This window comes from Pipistrellus kuhlii, unplaced genomic scaffold (assembly GCF_014108245.1).
Source record: "Pipistrellus kuhlii isolate mPipKuh1 unplaced genomic scaffold, mPipKuh1.p scaffold_m20_p_8, whole genome shotgun sequence".
Lineage (NCBI taxonomy): Eukaryota > Metazoa > Chordata > Mammalia > Chiroptera > Vespertilionidae > Pipistrellus > Pipistrellus kuhlii.
Window position 1 is genome coordinate 69,480,080 of NW_023425584.1, and position 19,505 is coordinate 69,499,584.

The following is a 19,505-nucleotide window of genomic DNA, read 5'->3' on the forward strand; positions in this document are numbered from 1 at the left end:
GTTGGCTACACTTATGGGTTGGGTTCCTGTAAGTTTATCCTGTTTACAGCTGGTCTACAAAGTACTGTGCTATATATTTTAACATTTACCAAGAACGGCGTTTAATAAGAATGGCTCAGACCTTGAGACCCTTGTCCTATCCAACAGTTCCCCCAGGGGTTTTTTTACTTCTCATTTTCGAGGGAATGGGGACAAGGGTCATTCTTCTGTAACTTTTCTGCTGAACACGGACCCAGTGTGTCTTTGAGCCAGAGGAGGGAGATGATCTGGCTGCCCAACTTAAGAAAGTCACGGGGTCCCCTCGGTTTTGAGATTCCCGAGAAGAGGAGTGGATGGAGGCAGCACGGCTCTAACAGGAGATAGGAGCCATCAGAGGTGAGGCAGAAGGAAGAGGGAAAAATCAAGGGCTCCCAGTGAATTTTTTGACTTACAATTAGGCAGCTCTTACCTGTGTGTAGTCCCTTCCTCCTCACCACACACAGCCCTGTAGGGTGGGGACGGACTGAGGCCTGGGCCCTTATTGACGAATGGGGCAGCTGAGACCCACAGAGCTTAAAAATCACTGACAAAAGTCACTCACAAACTCACACTCCGGGGGGATCTAACGCGCCAGAGAGAGCAGAGGGACAGCTGCCCTCAGTGAGATGTCCGCACGCCATGTCGTCTACCCAAGACGCTGGGGGAGGGTAGGATCCGGGCGGGATGAAGCACAGGTGTCCCAGAGGGGGTACGGACACTGGGTATGACCGCTGTACACCATGCCCAGTGGGTGTCCCGTGGTTTTTCAAGCACAGAGATGCTTCTACATGGCTGAGGGGAGAGCTGCATCCCATGAGGCACCTGGGCCTGGGGAGGGGAGACGGTTTGGGAGGAAGTCCTGGCACAGCTTTCTGAACCAGCTGTGCAGCAGACAGTGCGCCAGGGAAAGCCCCCGCCCACACCCCATGGTGGCAGGAGGCACTCCGGGGACCACACACTGTGTGTGTGTGTGTGTGTGTGCGCACGCGCGTGTGTCTGTGTGTGTAAGGTCAAACACGCCCACACAGCACAAGGCCCTCCATAACCAGCCGTCCTGTTGGAGACCATCCCCTAGTTAGCCAGCCACACAGCTGCAATTCAGAGACTTAAAGCCCGTCTGAAAAAGAGGACACAGGGAGAAAGCACCAGTCACTCGCTGCCTCTTTGTCACCCAAACCTGCTGCCCTGCAGGCACTGGGATGAGCCTCGATTTGAGCAGACCACCCGAGGTCTATAGAACCCACAATTTCCAGCTCTTACGGACTGTGGCTCCTCCACCCCCTGTCCCCCGTTTGGAAACATTAGGAGCTCAAGACTAGAGTGAAGGCAGGTTGTAATGAAAGGAGGGGGGGGGAGTAAAGGGAGTCGGCAATGCCATGAGGAGCTGCTCCCAGGAGCACCGGCCGCCCTCCCCTCCTCTCTGGCCGCAGACGCCCACATCAGCGGAGTCTCCACCGCAGTTACCGATCCCGGCCCCTCGCAGTCCTCCGGCGTCTGGGCTGTTAGAGAAGATGAACTGAGAAGCCCCCCCCCCCCCAATATTCTCCACAAATGGGACTGTGAGAGGCAGGACAGGCCCAGGACGCCTGGTTAAGAGCTGGCTTCTTAAGACCATTCTGAAGTCTTCCTGAAAGAATTCATTTTCTTGTGTCATTTGCACCGTCCTCCCTCACCATGTGGCTAGCGAGCCCACCCTTTTGGTTTCTGTGACTCAAAATACATGTGGTTGATTCTACTCGCTTCATATTGCAAGTCCATTAAAGCTGATTCAAGCAGCTTTTTTAATGTCAATTCCTTTTCTTTTTTTTTAATATGTTTTTACTGATTTTTTAGGGAGTAAGGGAGAGAAAGAGAAACTTCAATGTGAAAGAGAAACGTTGATTGGCTGCCTCCCGTACGCACCCCAACTAGGGATCAAACCACAACCTGGGTATGTGCTGACCGGGAATTGTACTGTGACCTCCTGGTGCTTGGGACGGTGCCAAATCCACCGAGCCACACCGGCCGGACGAACATCTCTTTATATCAATGAGACTCTTGAAGAGATGTGGCATGTAATTTTTCCCCTTATCCTTCAGATATCCTTTTTTCTTTTTTCTTAATTGATTTCGCAGATGAAGTGGGGGAGAGAGGCAGACAGATACATAAATTGGGAGTCTTATTCAAACAGCTCATATATAAAACCAGTGATTCTTCCCATATAACCCCAAGCATATCTCTTTACATCATGAGCCATAGACTGGCCCCTGAGTCCCACAGCCAAAGCTTTGCTTGTCCCAGATCAGAGCCAGGAGCTCACTTGCTTGCCCTCCTCGGAGAAGGAGGTGTGGCCTGGTCTGAGGGAACCTGGAGGCTGTTCAGGGAGCTGCGGGGCGCCATCCCCATTTCCCACCAGCTCCCCCCGGCTGCAGCGGCTCCAGAAAGTGCGCTCCTTACAGAAAAACTGCACTTAGAAAACCATGCCTCCTAAGTCCAAAGTAGAACCCCGGCTTTGAGCAAGGCTGCCTTAAACAGGACGGGCAGTTTCCCTCCCTTAGTCCATGTGTTATATTTCTTCATGGATTTTAAGCGCTTAATTTATTTAAGTCAAATCAACCAAGCTCTTTAAAAAAAAGAAAAAAAAGTATTTTATTGCCAAAATCGGTTTGGCTCAGTGGATAGAGCGTCGGCCTGCGGACTGAAGGGTCCCGGGTTTGATTCCGGTCAAGGGCATGTGCCTTGGTTGCGGGCATGTGCCTTGGTTGCGGGCACATTCCTAGTGGGGAGTGTGCAGGAGGCAGCTGATCGATGTGTCTCTCTCATTGATGTTTCTAACTCTCCTTCCCTCTCTCTCTTCCTCTCTGTAAAAAAAAAAAAAAAAAAAAAAAAAATCAATAAAATATATATATTTTTAAAATGTATTTTATTGGGAGCATTATCTCAATCCGTTGAGGTTCTGCTTCCCAGCATATGTCGACAGTAAGGCTCAAATCAACTCTTTAAAATTTTTTTTTAAAAATGTATTTTATTGATTTTTTACAGAGAGGAAGGGAGAGGAACAGAGAGCCAGAAACACCAAAGAGAGAAATATCGATGAGCCGCCTCCTGCACCCCTCTCCCTGGGGATGTGCCCACAACCAAGGCACATGCCCCTGACCGGAATCAAACCTGGGACCTCTCGGTCTGCAGGCCGATACTCTATCCACTGAGCCAAACCAGTCAGGGCTAAACCAAGCTCTTTTTATCCAATTCTGAAGAATGCACCCCAAGAGGCTGCATTGAGGGATCAAATTTGAGTTTCCCACAGCCGAGACATTTACATAGAAGGCGAACAAGGCAAACACCAATGTGCACACGAAGAACAAACTCTCACTCTTGCAGGACAAATGGCCAGACCACCAAACCAGAGATTGCCACCCAGGGATGTGCCTCACAGCGTTCCTCAGCCCTCCAGCGTTAGCCCCCGGTCAGGCCTTGAATCTGGGGTCCCAGAGATAAGTTCCTGCCTAAGCAACCAGAAACCAAGCACTTACCAACCAAAACTACCTTTCCGAAAACCGATACCCAAAACAGGAATAGAAACACCAATTCTAGAGACCACAGGAGCTGAATGACACAGATCCAGGTGTCCTTTCGGCTTTGCCACCAGGCAGACCAGGCGGCCGGTGCTGTGGGCACCAAGTGGGAGTATCCACTGGAACAGGTGCTTCGTCCAGGGGAGATGCAGGCAAATTAGTCCTGGGTGCGAACTGCTGCTGCTGACCACTCGGCCGAGTGTCCACACAAGGCCAAGGGGAAATCCTTTTAGAAGGGTCCCATCTGGAGTTGCCAGTTTGGCACCGAACTCAAGGGGCTTGCCACTCGGGGTGCTCTATTAAAAAAATGAGACTTGGCCTGGCTGGGTGGCTCAGCAGTTGAGCATCAACTCAGGAACCAAGAGGTCGCGGGTTCAATTCCTGGTCAGGGTACATGCCTGCGTTGCTGGCTTGATCCCCAGTATAGGGCATGCAGAAAGCAGTTAATCAATTATATATATATATATATATATATATCTCCTATCTAATAAAAGGGTGATATGCAAATTAAATGTCACTCAGTCACAAATATGGTGGTGCCCATAGCCATAAGATGGCCACACCCAGTCCTCTCATCTCCGCCAGAGTCCCCCAGTCCTTGGGGAGCAACCACTGAGAGCAGGTAGCATGAACGGCCTGGCAGAATGCTTGCTTTGTCACCCTGGTGACGAGGCAAGTGTTCCACACCTGGCCGCAGATGGGCCTCTGGGCCTCGGAGAGCCTCTGGCAGCGGGCACTGAGCGGCCAGGCCCTGCAGAGCTACTGGCACACGGATTCCTGCTCAGGGCTACAGATATATATATATATATATATATATATATATATATATATATATATATCAAGAGTTGGGCCGAAACCGGTTTGGCTCAGTAGTAGAGCATTGGTCTGTGGACTGAAAGGTCCCGGGTTCGATTACGGTCAAGGGCATTGGTTGCAGGCTTATCCCCAGTAGGGGGTGTGCAAGAGGCAGCTGATCGATGATTCTCTCTCATCGATGTTTCTAACTCTCTATTCCTCTCTTCCTCTCTGTAAAAAATCAATAAAATATTTTTTTTAAAAAGAGTTGGCTATCACAAAGTAGTTTTATTTACTTGCAGCAAGTAAAGGAGACAGAAGATTCATATCTAAAGCTCTGCCTCCCCAAAGGGCGGCTTAGCCAGTGCTTATATGCACCACTTGGTCCATCACATGTTTTCTATTTTGCTGTTGGCTACACTCATGGGGTTGGGTTCCTGTCATGTTTCTGTTTACAGTTGATTTGCAAAATACTGTGCTGCATTCTAACACTTAGTAAGAACGATATTTGATAAGAATGGCTCAGACCTTGAGACCCTTGTCCTATCTAACAAGTTGGCAGGGGCTAGGCAGTTTCCAGGAGCAGCTGGCAGCGGAGGCCTTGGGCAACGTCTTGTTTTTCACCCGGAGAGGCTGACCCCGTGCTGGGGTACTGCCCAGGTCTGAGGGGGGTCCATCCCCAGCCACCCCGGCTGCCCTGCCACGCCAGTATGCAGACTCCCATGCCAGGCGGCGTGCCCATCCGTGCCCACCTCTGCCGGGGGTCCGGGTGCCGAGGGAGGGGCCCCGAGGGGAGGGAGCAGCAGCCGTTCCTTGTTCCCCTGCCTTAGGGCTCAGGGAGGGGAAATTACTTGGCTCAGGTCACACCCAGGGGACTGCTGGGGCCCTGAACAGTCCTGGAAGGGGACAGCGGGCCTGAGGCCACCTGTCTTTTTAGGGAAAGGGGGGGGGGGGGGGGGGGCGGGTGTCTCTCCAGGGACAGGGATGAGACGAGGAGCTGCACAATGCCCCACCCGTGGTTCAGCTCCCCCTTGTGGACATCCTCGGGGTGGGGGGACAGGAAGGCTAAGGCACTGGAGCGCCTGCTCCTGGCCTCCCTTCTGCAGCAGAATTGGCGCCTCTGCAAGGTGCCCTGGACCACACGCTTTGTGTGGACAGCAGCCAGCTGCTTCCGGAGTCAGTGATGAGCGGCTACGGGGTGCAGATGGTGCCGCAGGCGTGGGGGGCTCAGAGTGGGAAGGGTTCTCAGGGAGGGAGGTACCTCAGGATTCATAGGGGGTTGCCTGGTAGATGAGAGGAGAGGCCCAGGGACGGTTAGGGGATTGGAGAGGGAAATGGGGGGTCCCAGAGAGGCTCAGGAGACTCTGAGCGGAGGGGAACACAGTTGTGAAGGAAGGAGGCCTGGCCATCCTGGCTGCTGGGTCCGGGGCCGGTAATTCCCCACCTTCTTTGCAAGCTTGCTCTCAGGCCAGGCCCAGATCCCAGGGTGGAAGTGGAGGTTGAGTTGGGGCTTTTCCACAAACCCCCAGGGCTGCCCCAGCCGGTGTCTTCCCCTCCTGCGTTCCACCCACTCCCAGGAGCCCCGGAATTGGTGCTGGGGCCCGTGACCTGAGGCTGAGAGAGTGCCCGGCAGACATTCTCCATCAGGGGCGTCAGCAAGGATGGCTGGATCCTCAGGAGAACCCGATGGCCTGCTGGGGCTGCGGTGGGGAAAGGGCAGAGGCTGAGGGCTCAGGGAGAGAGCCTGCGTTTCGATCACCTCATGTAGCAAAGCGCACAGACATCCCACAACCACTTGTTTAGCCTCGTTGGTGGACACTTAGTTGTTTCCAGATAGAATTACACTGAGCTTCTTTGTATCTGTGTCCTGCAAAAGCTTCTCCCAGGTAGACCAATAGTTACCCTCTCCACCAGCAGAATTAAATAAAAACTGCCCCTTTCTCCATAGTGTTACCAACACTGGATATCATGATCTTTTATTTTCAGACATGCCCACATTTTTTTTTTTTTTAATTAACAGCTATTTTTCTTTCTTTTTTTTTCTTTTTTTTTTTTTAATATATTTTATTGATTTTGTACAGAGAGGAAGGGAGAGAGATAGAGAGTTAGAAACATCGATGAGAGTCATCGATCAGCTGCCTCTTGCACACCCCCTACTGGGGATATGCCCGCAACCAAGGTACATGCCCTTGACCGGAATCGAACCCGGGTCCTTTCAGTCCCCAAGCCGACGCTCTATCCATTGAGCCAAACCGGTCTCGGCCAGACATGCCCACATTTTCAAAAATATATTTTTATTGATTTCAGAGAGGAAAGGAGGGGAGAGAGAGAGAGTGAGATAAGAGAGAGAGAGAGAGAAACATTAATGATGAGAGAGGATCATTGATCAGCTGCCTCCTGCACACCCCCTACTGAGGATGAGCCTGCAACCCTGTCATGTGCCCTTAACTGAAATCAAACCCAGGACCTCCAGTCTGAAGGCTGACACTCTATCCACTGAGCCAAACCAGCTAGGGCTGATTATTCTTTTATTATTATTATTATTATTATTATTATTATTATTATTATTATTATATTTTTATTTAATAATAAATAAAACTGGCTAGGGCTAGGGCTGATTATTCTTTCTCTATGGTGCAGCGACCAGAGGCCCAGAGAGGTAAAGGGACCGGGCCAGGTTACTGCTCAAGCTGGGACTTGAACCCAAACCACTTTACAGACCAGAATTTATTTCGCTGCCACTCTGGCTCCCAACGGGGCCCCATGAGGGTCCAGTCCCTTCTGACTTGGTTTCCCTCCCCAGCTGGAGGGTGAGGCCAACCTTACCAGCAGCGTGGCGCTGGGACCACTGCCCTGGCAGAGTGCCGCGGTGGAAGCCAACACCAGCTTCCGGGTGGTAGGCTGGGGGAGCCAACGGCATAGGGCAGTGGTCGGCAAACTCATTAGTCAACCGAGCCAAATACCAACAGCGCAACGATTGAACTTTCTTTTGAGAGCCACATTTTTTAAACTTAAACTTCTTCTAACGCCACTTCAAAATGGACTCACCCAGGCCGTGGTATTTTGAGGAAGAGCCACACCCAAGGGGCCAAAGAGCCGCATGTGGCTCGCGAGCCACGGTTTGCCAACCACTGGCATAGGGGGTCATATCTCCAGTTTCCCAAGGGTTCCCAATGCCACCATGACCCCTTGGACTAGTGTCACCCCAACAACGTGTGCACTGGCATTTTACCTGCTGGGTGGCATCTGCCAGGTACAGGCCAGGTGCAGCCTAGTGGGAGGAGAGGTCTTAGAGATGATGAGTTTCCCGTGTGGGAGAGAGCAAGTCCAGGACAGTATGATGCTGAGGACGGAATTAGAACTGGGTGGCTAACCATTGAGCATTTGAGCAGCATGAGAACAGGTGGGGTTGGGACAGGTTTGGGGGTCGCAGGAGAAGGGCTCAAGTTGTGGGGGGAGCTACCAGCTCAGAGGCTCTGTGGTGGGAGGACAGTGGGCGAGTAGGCCTGGGGCCCCCTGGCTGGCCTGCCACCTGTCCAGGGTGATGGGCTGGTGACGGGTGCCCCCATCTGTAATGGTCTGGCGTGCGGCATAGCTTCCTCGATGGAGCCCCTGTGGCAGGGCCCTCACTTCTTCACCGGAGTGCCATTCTCCCAAGACCGGGTACGGGCCCTAGTGGCTTGGCTCAGTGAATGGAGCGTCGGCCTGTGGACTGAAGGGTCCTGGGTTCGATTCCTGCCAGGAGCGCATGTCTGGGTTGTGGGCTGGATCCCCGGTGGGGGGCATGCGGGAGGCAGCCTATCAGCGATTCTCTCTCATCATTGATGTTTCTATCTCTCTCTCCCTCTCCCTTCCTCTCTGAAATCAATAAAAATATATTTTTAAAAAAACAACACCGACACAGACTGGATACTGGATGGATTCTGTTCTAACCCCCTCATTGGATTAACACTGGCCTGGGAGGCCCTGAGCTTAGCCCGTGGTGGGGGGACTGTGACCTCTCATCTCCAGGCCTGTCCCCCACTCCCACCCCAGCCTGTGCCGTTAGGATGCTAATACAGAAGCCACCTGTTCTCTCTGCACCTGAGCTCTGCTTTGCCAGGCTGGCAGGGGCTGGGGCAGTGCTGAATTCACTCACAGCCCTGAGAACCAGGGCTGTCCTTATCCCTCCCTCTCAGACAGGCACCTCACCCGCCTCTCATTTTGGCCAAAAGATGTTGTGCAGCCAAGTCAAGGAGCACACGAGACACTGGCCAAAGACTGCTACTGGACTCACAGAGGCTAATGTACTAACACAGAAAGACCTAAAACACAGCTATTAAATAACAAATGCAGCCAAGACCGGTTTGGCTCAATGGATAGAGCGTCGGCTTGGGGACTGAAGGGTCCCGGGTTCGATTCCGGTCAAGGGCATGTACCTTGGTTGCGGGCATATCCCCAGTAGGGGGTGTGCAAGAGGCAGCTGATTGATGACTCTCTCTCATTGAAGTTTCTAGCTCTCTATCTCTCTCCCTTCTTCTCTGTACAAAATAAATAAAATATATTTTTAAAAAATAAAAAATAAAAATAAATAACAAATGCAACTATATGAAAGCAATACATAGAATCACATATTACATGATATAGTTTACTAAAATAAAAATTTTAACAACATATTATTTATTACATACCACTATGTACTCAAGAAAATCATATTTTTCTTTTTTTAAGTATATTTTATTGAGGTTTTTTTACAGAGAGGAAGAGAGAGGCATAGCGAGTTAGAAACATCGTGAGAGAGAATCATCGATCAGCTGCCTCTTGCACACCCCCTACTTGGGATGTGCCCGCAACCAAGGTACATGCCCTTGACCGGAATCGAACCCGGGACCTTTCAGTCCGCAGGCTGACACTCTATCCACTGAGCCAAACCGGTTTTGGCATATTTTTCTTTTTAAAAGTATATATTTTATTGATTTTTTACAGAGAGGAAGGGAGAGGGATAGAGAGCTAGAAACATCGATGAGAGAGAAACATCGATCAGCTGCCTCCTGCACACCCCCCACTGAATATGTGCCTGCAACCAAGGTACATGCCCCTGACCGGAATGGAACCTGGGACCCTTATGTCCGAAGGCCGATGCTCTATCCACTGAGCCAAACCGCTGAGGGCCATATTTTTCTCTTTTAAGGAGAGGAGAGGAGAGAGTGGCCGGGACGGAGAGGAGAGAGGCTGGACCTCCTGCTCCCTCTCCTTCCCTCGGGTCCAGGTGACGCAACAGCCCGGGTGCCGGCAGCGGCGGTTGCCTGTTGTGCCACCCACGGTTGGAATGGACAGGGGCCGGGGCAACAGCTCCCAGCCCCACTTCCCCTCCGCCTGCCACAGCCCCCCTGCCACGGGGTCATTCCTATTGCCCTGCGCCCCCCCCCCCCCCGGGCTCTCCACAGCCCCCCTGGGAGCTTTCCCACACCCCATCCCCTAGACCTCCAGGCAGCCCCCGCCCTGCACACTCCCTGCCTGGCCCCCCAGCCCTGGGGAGCGTGCACCCGGAGCAGAGCGCTGGGAGAGGAGCACCCCGAGACCTCCAGGGAGGCTCCCCGGGGTGGGCGAGTTACAGCGGGGTTTGTGTGTACGTTTCATTTTGTTACTGTTAAAGCTTTATTGAAATATCCTTTAATAAACCGTACGGCTCACCCAGTTAACAATTCAGTGATATTTGATGCATCCACAATATTGTGTAACTGTAACCACCTCCTCTACCCAGTCCCAGAACATTCCATCGCCCCGAAAAGAACTCCCCCTCCCCATCAGCGGTCACTCCCCGTCTCCCTCCCCCAGCCCTGCAACCACCAGCCAGCCCACTTCCTGCCCCTGGATCTGCGTGTTCTGGACATTTCACATAAACGGAATCGCACAGCATCTGTCCTTTTGGGTCTGGCTTCTCTCACGAGCACGTGTTTGCAGGGTTCATCCACGTTGCAGCAAAGGCCAGCGCCCTGTTCCTTTAACCCCTGGGTCGGGGGACCCCGCGGACCCCAGGAGACTCTGCGTTTCGTGACCATCTGACCACTGAGTCCTGGGAGGCTGCCCATGTGTAAATAAACAGCCTGAGTGGGAGGGAGGGGGATGTGGCTCGCAGATGCTGGGGTCACCCTGGTTTATATCGTCTGAACGTCATGATTTATTCTGGCGGCTACTCTGAGCAGGAAGTGGAATCAAAATGTCCCCAAATAGCCCTGACTGGTTTGGCTCAATGGATAAAGCATCGGCCTGTGGTCTGAATGGTCCCGGGTTCGATTCCGGTCAGGGGCATATGCCTTGGTTGCGGGCACATTCCCAATGGGGGGTGTGCAGGAGGCAGCTGATTGATGTTTCTAGCTCTCTGTCCCTCTCCCTTCCTCTCTGTAAAAAAATCAATAAAATATATATTTTAAAAATGTCCCCAAATAATTAACTAGGACTTCTCCACTATTTACACTGGTGTGTGTGTGTGTGTGTGTGTGTGCACACGTGCGGATCACCCCTGGAGAGCTGGCTGCCCTAGGCGTTGTGGGGGGTTGAGAATGGTCCCTGGCCCCACATCCTCCATACCAGGAGCATCCCCAGTCAGTCCATCCTGACAATCTCAGTCACTGCCCCAGGCTGTGTCCCCCGGGGAACTACCAGCCTTTGAGGGAACAGTGAGCCCTCTGGGTCCCAGGAGGGCACATGGCTCCGTGGCCCCCCGCTGTTTCCTTCCCAGGAGCGGGCTCACACAGCTCCGGGACACGCCAGCCGCAGGGGCCTGTGGGGAGGCGCGGAGGGCGGAGTGCGCCCCTCTGCGCCCGGGCCCGCTGGCCCGCGTCCATGCGCCCAGGCCTGGGGTGGGCAGGAGAAGTTCCTCTTACTCACAGGGGAGTTGGAACCCGGAGCCCAGTGCTCCCTGTCCCCCTGGAGTGTGGTTTGACCCCCAGCTCCCTGTGGCCCACGGTGAAAGGAGGAAGTGAGGACACCCAGTCCAGCTGTGGGGCAACCCCAACGGCCCCCAGGCCTCGGCTATAAGAGGGGCTGGGGAGGCCAGGGAGCCCCGACCGACCATGACCCCGAGCCCCCGGCCCTCCCACCCTGCCCTGGCCCTTGTCTTGCTGGCCACGCTGCTGGGCGGTGAGTGGGGCCACACGTCCGTTCGTCCATCTGCCCAGGCTTCGTGGATTCTGGGGAACATCCACCCTCACCGGCCGGCCCAGCACCTTCTCTGCACAGAGGGAGGCTGAGCAGGAGCGGGGCAGGCCCCTGTGCTGCGGGATGAATGCCTCGAGGGCGGGGGGGGGGGGCTCCGGGGCCCTGGACTCCGTGTCTGCCCGGGGCTCCCGCCCAGGGAGGGGGTGGGACGGGCGCGGCAGGGGGAGTGACGGCCACTGATGCTCCTCGCTCGCAGGTGCGGCATGGGCTTCAGAGATTGTGGGCGGGCGGGCAGCTAAGCCCCACTCGCGGCCCTACATAGCGTCCCTGCAGATGTTGAGTTCCCACTTCTGTGGGGGCACCTTGATCCACCCCAGCTTCGTGCTGACCGCTGCTCACTGCCTGCAGAACATGTGAGTGCCCCGTGGCCCTGCCGGGTCTGAGGGGGAGGGGCCCTGCCTGGTCTGATGGGGGAGGGGACCCTGCAGGGTCTGATGGGGGAGGTGGCCTGATGAGTCTGATGGGGGAGGGGGCCTTGCTGGATCTGAGGGGGAGGTGGCCCTCCCGGGTCTGATGGGGGAGGGGGCCCTCCCGGGTCTGGTGGGGGAGGGGGCCCTGCCTGGTCTGAGTGGGGAGGGGGCCCTCCAGGGTCTGAGGGGGAGGTGGCCCCGGGTCTGAGGGGGGAGGGGGCCCTCCCGGGTCTGAGGGGGAAGGGGGCCCTCCCGGGTCTGAGGGGGAGGTGGCGCTCCCTCTGAGGGAGGCTGTAACTGAGGGAGCTGCCTCTGGTGCTCAGGGTGCCCATGGGGTGAGGAATGGGTGGGTGGGGGCGGCAAACATTAAGCACCCTGACCCCGCAGCCCCGCGGCCCTGGTGAGGGTGGTGCTCGGGGCCCACAACCTGGGGAACGAGGAGCCCAGCCAGCAGCGTTTCTCTGTCGTTCGCGTGTTTTCCAACAACTACGACCCCGAGGGATTCCACAACGACATCCTCCTCCTGCAGGTGGGTGGGCGCTCACCCCTCGTCACCGTCAGCAAACACGCATTGAGCCCCGACTGTATGCCAGCCCCTGCCGGTGCTGGGACACAGCCTGGTGAGCAGAGGGCCGTTCAGACCCTCTTCACGGGCAGCAGTTCGAAGCCCCATCTGCCTTTGACCTGGCCACGCCCCGTGCCAGCACCCACCCACCCAACACCCTCACCCCCAACCTCAGCGCCAGCCGCACCTTCCCTGCGAGAGCTGCCCTCACCTACACCCGTGGTCGGCAAACTGCGGCTCGGGAGCCACATGCGGCTCTTTGGCCTCCTGAGTGTGGCTCTTCCACAAAATACCACGGCCTGGGATAGTCTATTTTGAAGAAGTGGCGTTAGAAGTTTAAGTTTAAAAAATATGGCTCTCAAAGGAAATTTCAATTGTTGCGCTGTTGGTATTTGGGTCTGTTGACTAATGAGTTTGCCGACCACTGCCCTCTGGAAAGACGGCCACCCCTCCCCTGATTTACGGTTCACCCTCTCGCAGTTCCCCTGCCTCCCCGCCTCCCTGAAAGGCCAGCTCCGGGGGGAGGCTGTGGCCCTCACTGAGTGCTCTGTGAGGAGGAAGGCCACAGGGACAGGCGCTACCAAAGGGAGGCCCATGGAGTCGGAGAAGGGAAAGCAGCCCGGGGCAGGGTGGGGGTGGGGGTTGGAGGATCAATCCCAACAGGCTCCCTGGAGGAGGTGACCCCTGAGGGAGAACCTGAGCGTGAGTGGGAGGGGAGGAGGCACTTTGTCAGGGCGTGCATGCGTGCGTGCGTGCGTGTACGTGTGTGTGTGTGTGTGTGTGTGTGTGAGTGTGTGTGAGTGTGTGTGTACGTGTGTGTATGAGTGTGTGTGCATGTGTGTGTGTGTGAGTGTGTGTGTGTGTGTGAGTGTGTGTGTGAGTGTGTGAGTGCGTGTGTGTATGAGTGTGTGTGCATGTGTGTGTGTGTGTGTGAGTGTGTGTGAGTGTGTGTGTGAGTGTGTGTATGAGTGTGTGTGCATGTGTGTGTGTGTGAGTGTGTGTGTGTGTGAGTGTGTGTGAGTGTGTGTGTACGTGTGTGTATGAGTGTGTGTGCATGTGTGTGTGTGTGAGTGTGTGTGTGTGTGTGAGTGTGTGTGTGAGTGTGTGAGTGCGTGTGTGTATGAGTGTGTGTGCATGTGTGTGTGTGTGTGTGTGTGAGTGTGTGTGAGTGTGTGTGTGAGTGTGTGTGTGCGTGCGTGCGTGTACGTGTGTGTGTGAGTGTGTGTGTGTGTGAGTGTGTGTGTGAGTGTGTGTGTGTGTAGTGTACGTGTGTGTGTGTGTGAGTGTGTGTGTGTGTGTGAGTGTGTGTGTGAGTGTGTGTGAGTGCGTGCGTGTACGTGTGTGTGTGAGTGTGTGTGTGTGAAAGTGTGTGTGTGAGTGTGTGTGTGTGTGTGTGTGTGTGAGTGTGTGTGTGAGTGTGTGAGTGTGTACGTGTGTGTGTGAGTGTGAGTGTGTGTGTGAGTGTGAGTGTGTGTGTGTGAGTGTGTGTGTGTGTGTGAGTGTGTGTGTGTGAGTGTGTGTGTGTGTGAGTGTGTGTGAGTGTGTGTGTGTGTGTGAGTGTGTGTGAGTGTGTGTGTGTGTGTGTGTGTGTGTGTGTGTGAGTGTGTGTGTGTGTGTGTGTGTGAGTGAAAAGGGCCGCTCTGGGGCCTGGAGACAGGCTCTCACTGCCCCTGACCCTCCCCCTGCCCCAGCTGGACCGCCCGGCCAACCTCACCGCCCAGGTCGCAGTGGCCCAGCTCCCGGAGCAGGACCAGCAGCTGCCCCACGGCACCCCGTGCCTGGCCATGGGCTGGGGCCGCCTGGGCACCATGGAGCCGCTGCCCCCCATCCTCCAGGAGCTGAACGTCACCGTGGTCACCTTCCTGTGCCGGCAGGAGAACCTGTGCACCTTCGTGCCCCGGCGCAAAGCCGGCATCTGCTTCGTACGTACCTGCCAGTGCCCGGGCCCGGCCACTGCGGGCGGCAGGGCGGGCTCCGGGCACTGCCCGCCGGAGGCAGCGGGGGGGGCAGCGCTCAGACCCACCTCCTCCTCACTGAGCAGCCGGTCTCCTGCCGGGAAGAGGGGAGCACCCCTGCGAGGGCTCAGCCAGTGATGGGCACAGCCTCGGCGCCCACAGGCACCCAGGGGTGCTCCTGTCATACCCGGAGGCCTCGCCTCTCGGACCAGCCCGGCTGGCTCCGGGCCCAGGTCTACAGCAGGGCAGTAAGTGCCCGCCGCCCTCCTGAGCGGCCTCCTCTCTCATGTGACCGCTCAATGGTGACCAGATCGTCCCGCTTTTGGCGGGACAGTCCTGATTTTTAACAATTTTTCCCGCATCCCGAGGTGTTTTTAAAAAGTCACGATTTTTGGAAAGAACTTTTTTAAAACCCGCGGGACGTGGGAGAAAATTGTTAAATATCAGGACTGTCCCGCCAGAAGCGGGACGATCTGTTCACCATTGAGTGGTCACCAGCAAGAAGAAACATCTGACCCCTAAATGGCCTCAGGCTGCCGCCAGCTACCGTAGCCACATCCTGGCGACTGACCAGCGTCCCCTCCTTCCCAGGGCGACTCTGGCGGCCCCTTGATCTGCGACGGCGTCCTCCAGGGCGTGGACTCCTTCCTGATCCGCGAGTGTGCCAACCGCCAGTACCCTGACTTCTTCGCGCGCGTCTCCCTCTATGTGGACTGGATCCAGTCTGTGCTGAGAAGTGTGGGCGGTGAGGGCAGCCCCTGAGCCCCTTCCTCCAGACCCCCCCACCCCCACAGGCTGAGGCCAGAGAACAAGCCCTCATGGGGGGAAGGGAGCCGGCGCCCAGCCTCCCGGTGACGTCAATAAAACACTGAAACCCTCCTTCGGCTCCTGACTGTCCTTCCCAAGGGCCCCCAGCACCCACGTCTCCAGACCCCAGACTTCGGACGGGGTTTTGGAGCAGAAGCCTAGAAGCCAGTGTAGGGCCCAGGTCCCAGGAGTCCCACTCCCCCGGAGCCCATAGTCGTGGGTTCGAATCCGGCTCCACCCGCGTGGCCCCGGGCAGGTCAATGCCCGTGTCTGTGTCTCCGGTTCCTTGTCTGGAAAAGGGAGCCAAGAGCGCCCCCCTCACCCTCAGGAAGGGGGCGCCGTGTCCGCTGTGTCTCCAGCTCGGGGGCTGCTGGAGGACCAGCCAGGATGTCACAGCACGAGAGCCGGCCAGCCCGTGGCTCAGTGAGCATCAACCTATGAACCATGAGAACCTGGTTCAATTCCTGGCCAGGACACAGGCCCAGGTTGCAGGCTCCATCCCCAGTGCAGGAGGCAGCCGGTGAATGATTCTCTCTCATCACTGACGTTTCTGTCTCTCTCCCTCTCCCTTCCTCTCTGAAGTCAATAAAAATGTGTTTAAAAAATAATAACGGCGTGGAGTGCCAGGCCTGTGGGCTCCTGACTCAGCCAGGGGCCGGCAGGATGGCTGTCAGGGAGGCCTCCTGGAGGAGGCAGCTGTGCCTGAGCAGGAACAGGGAGGAAGCTGATCAGGGCAGAGGAACAGGAAGAGTCCGTGTGGCTGGAATGGAGCCGGCCAAGGGCTGGGGGAGGAGAGTTCAGGCAGCTGGTGGGGCTGGAGCACGCAGGGCCACAGACATGAATGGGGGCGGGTGGGGGGCTAGAGAGGAGTCCTGGGGCAGGAAGAGGGAGAGCTCATTGTAGGCCAGTAGCCACGGGAATGAGGCTCAGAGGGAGGGCCAGCCTGCTCACCGGACAGACGGACAGACGGGACTGGACTGGAAGAGACCTCTTCCGTATCGATTCCTTCTACCACCACCTGGTGTCAGCATACAGATCCAAGCAAGAGTGAGAATGCCGGGCCTGCCCTCTTTTGCAACTCTGCACACCTTACCCTAGGGTCAGGGCTAGGGCTGGGCTATAGCAGCGGCACCAGCAGCCAACATGTGTAAGACGGGGGGACACAGCTGCATGCTGGGGAATGCACCCTGGTGAGCGGCAGGGGGATGCTGGGATTCCCCGCACTTCCCAGGGGCTCAAGGCAGGGAAGTGGTTTCTATAAAAACCCCACATCGCCCTAGCCCCGTGGTCGGCAAACTGCGGCTCGAGAGCCACATGCGGCTCTTTGGCCCCTTGAGTGTGGCTCTTTGGCCTCTTGAGCGTCGGCCTGCAGACTACAGGGTCCCAGGTTTGATTACAGCCAAGGGCACATGCCCAGGCTGTGGGCTCCATCACTTGGGTGGGGGGGCCTGCAGGAGGCAGCCAATCGATGTTTCTAGCTCTTTCTCTTCCTCTCTGAAATCAATAGAAGTATATTAAAGCACACACACACACACACACACCACAGCGTTGGGGGTAAAAGAGGTTTGCTAGAGGGAATGTCGGGAACAGGAAGACCCGCAAACGCCTCTTGCTGGATTTTTGTGGGCTCGTGTGCGAACGATGGATCCAGGGCGCTCTCACAGCCAAGGCCAAACCCAGGGCTGGGAGCTGAGGACCAGGGGGTTGGGGGCCCTGGAGTGGATTCAGGAAATGACGAGCCCATGAGAGTAACAAGCAGGATGATCCGCACATGCAAATCGGGAGGCCTCGGGGAGCAAGGGGCTCCCTCAGCAGCCCCAGGGGCGTGTGTCTGTGCTGCGAGGGGCCCCAGACCCGTGGTGCCAGTCCCTACGCTCAGAGGTCCCCAGTCTGCAGCGGTGGGGAAAGGTACTCGAACCATGTTTTCTCCCTGCCCTGTGACCCGGGTCCCTACCGTGCACCTGTCTCACTTGGAAGCCGCATTCCTCGTTGCACAGGAGTGGCCCCTGTGACCATGACTCCGATTGCAAACAAGAAGCCTTGCCGTCTGCCTCCCAGCCTTTGCCCACCTCACCCTCCCGGAGGTGGTTAATGGTTAAAAGGTCCTCACTTTCTTATCTAAGAACCTGCCACGTGATCGTTCACTCCAGCCTCGGGATAATCCTATACAATGGGGTCTATTATTATCACTTCCCTTTTACAAACAAGGAAACGGGGGCACAGGCGAGTGAAGCCCGTGTCCTGAAGTTATGTGGAAGGCAAGAGGCCCAGCCAGGAGAGGAACCCAGAGTCCTGAGGCTTGACAGCTATGAGATGTGTGTACAGAGTATACAGGTGATGCTCAATACATGCAGCTTTGATTAAACGGGGTCTCCCTGTCTGAGCCACAGCACCCCTCCCCTCCCCAAAGACATGGCTGCCTCCACTCTCCCTCGTCCCCGGACTGGAAACAGGGCTGTGTATACAGTAGGTGCACACTGAATGCTCTGTGGCCTATTTAACACAATGGGGTGAGGACCCTGCCAAACAGGTAGGAGGGCAGGGGACAGGTATCTGACGAAGGGAGGGATGAGGGTGAGCACCGAGCGCCCGCTGTGTGCCAGGCCCTGGGAAAGCAGGACCATCTCCTCCATGATGAGCTATGGGGGTCCGTTTGCCTGAGGCCACAGAGGGAGCGGGAGGCCCAGAGACAGAGTCGGGCGTCCTCCACGTGCCCACCCGCTGGCTCCTGCCATGGATCCGTTGGTTCCCTCCCGTGAGCCCAGCTCCTGGTCAGGAGAACGTTGCTTCTTGCGACAGCCCTGGCCTCGGCCGTTGCAGCTGGAGCGTTCTGGGGGAGTGGGAAGAGGAACAGGGCAGGGGGGGGGGGGGGGCCTGGGCCCTGAGGGCCCCTTCGCCACTGTTTGGCCCGAGTCCTTCCGCACCCCAGATAGGAGCTCTCAGGCCTCAGGGACATCCATGGCCCCGCCCCCGCCCCAGGCCGGAGAGGGCTCTGTGAAACCTCGGGCGGCGGGGGTCAAGGCACAGAGGGGGCTCTTGCCCAGAACCCCCGCTGGGGACCAGGGGCTAACAGCGCCCCCGCGGGAACGGGAATGGGAATGAGTTCCCATTGTGAGCAACAGCCAAGGGGAGGCCGGAAGGCCAGGCCGGGAGAGGAAGACCCAAGACACAGGGAGGTGAGCAACAAGTCACCATCCGGCTGCAAACTGTGGGGCCCGAGTCAAACCCCAGCCTCTCCCCGTGTCGCTGGGTAAGGCCCACAGGGGAGGCCTCACGGTGCATCAGCTGCCTCATCTCACGTGGAACGTCGCAGCCCCCCATCCCCTGTGGAAGTTCAGGGCCGTGCTGGGGGCACCCGCTGTTACAGCGCTCTGAGCAGACAGACAGAGGCATGCCGGCAGCCGGCACGCTTTGGCCCGGGACTGCCAGATTTAGCAAAGATACAGGACGCCCAGTTACGTGCGAATGTCAGATAAATGACGGCCAGCTTTCTAGATAAGGGAGACACCGTCCCTCCCCCACTGCTGCAGAGCTGTGATTCCTCTCGGCCACATATGGAACATGGTTATACGAAACAAACTGCTTTAAAACACCACTCACGGCCGAAACCGGTTTGGCTCAGTGGATAGAGCGTCGGCTTGGGGACTGAAAGGTCCCGGGTTCGATTCCGGTCAAGGGCATGTGCCTTGGTTGCAGGCATATCCCCAGTGGGGGGTGTGCAAGAGGCAGCTGACTGATGACTCTCTCTCATCGGTGTTTCTAACTTTCTATCTCTCTCCCTTCCTCTCTGTACAAAATCAATAAAAATATATTTAAAAAACCACTCACGGACACAGACATCGGTTCGGTGGTCACCAGAGGCAGGGGCTTGGGGGAAGGAAAGGGTAAAGGGGGTCAGATATAAGGTGACAGAGACGTGACTTTGGGTGGTGGGCACAGACGATGTATCAGAACTGCACGCTTGAAACTTATATAATTTATTAAGCCATGTCACCCCAATAGACTTAGTTAAAAAGAAAAAAAAAAATTTTTAAGTCTGACTTTCAAATGTGTGTCCTGAATTTTGTCCGGAGCCAACCCAGGCCCCTGGCACCCATCACCCCCATTCTTCCCGTCATCACCCTCACCCATCCCGGGGCGGGGGGGGGGGGGGGGGAGGAAGTGGGGACGCCTGGCCCTGAGTGGGGCAATGCAACGGCCC

The 19,505-nt window shown here is 56.2% G+C and overlaps 1 protein-coding gene across 1 annotated transcript; it reads left to right on the forward strand.

The window, feature by feature from the left end:
* Window positions 1–11,402: 11,402 nt before the first annotated feature.
* Window positions 11,403–15,376, forward strand: LOC118711781 (myeloblastin-like). Its single transcript, XM_036425171.2, has 5 exons — window positions 11,403–11,489; window positions 11,764–11,920; window positions 12,365–12,506; window positions 14,234–14,464; window positions 15,089–15,376. Exons 1-5 carry the CDS (start codon window positions 11,423–11,425, stop codon window positions 15,257–15,259), a joined length of 768 nt encoding a protein of 255 aa, XP_036281064.1. The 5' UTR covers window positions 11,403–11,422; the 3' UTR covers window positions 15,260–15,376.
* The last annotated feature ends 4,129 nt before the right edge of the window (window positions 15,377–19,505 follow it).

Excerpts from the sequence above, each read along its gene's own strand:
- LOC118711781 (XM_036425171.2), top strand. The coding sequence starts at position 11,423 with ATGACCCCGAGCCCCCGGCCCTCCCACCCTGCCCTGGCCCTTGTCTTG. Across the intron at positions 11,921-12,364 it reads GCTCACTGCCTGCAGAACAT|CCCCGCGGCCCTGGTGAGGG; the intron begins GTGAGTGCCCCG and ends CTGACCCCGCAG. Across the intron at positions 14,465-15,088 it reads GCAAAGCCGGCATCTGCTTC|GGCGACTCTGGCGGCCCCTT; the intron begins GTACGTACCTGC and ends CCTCCTTCCCAG.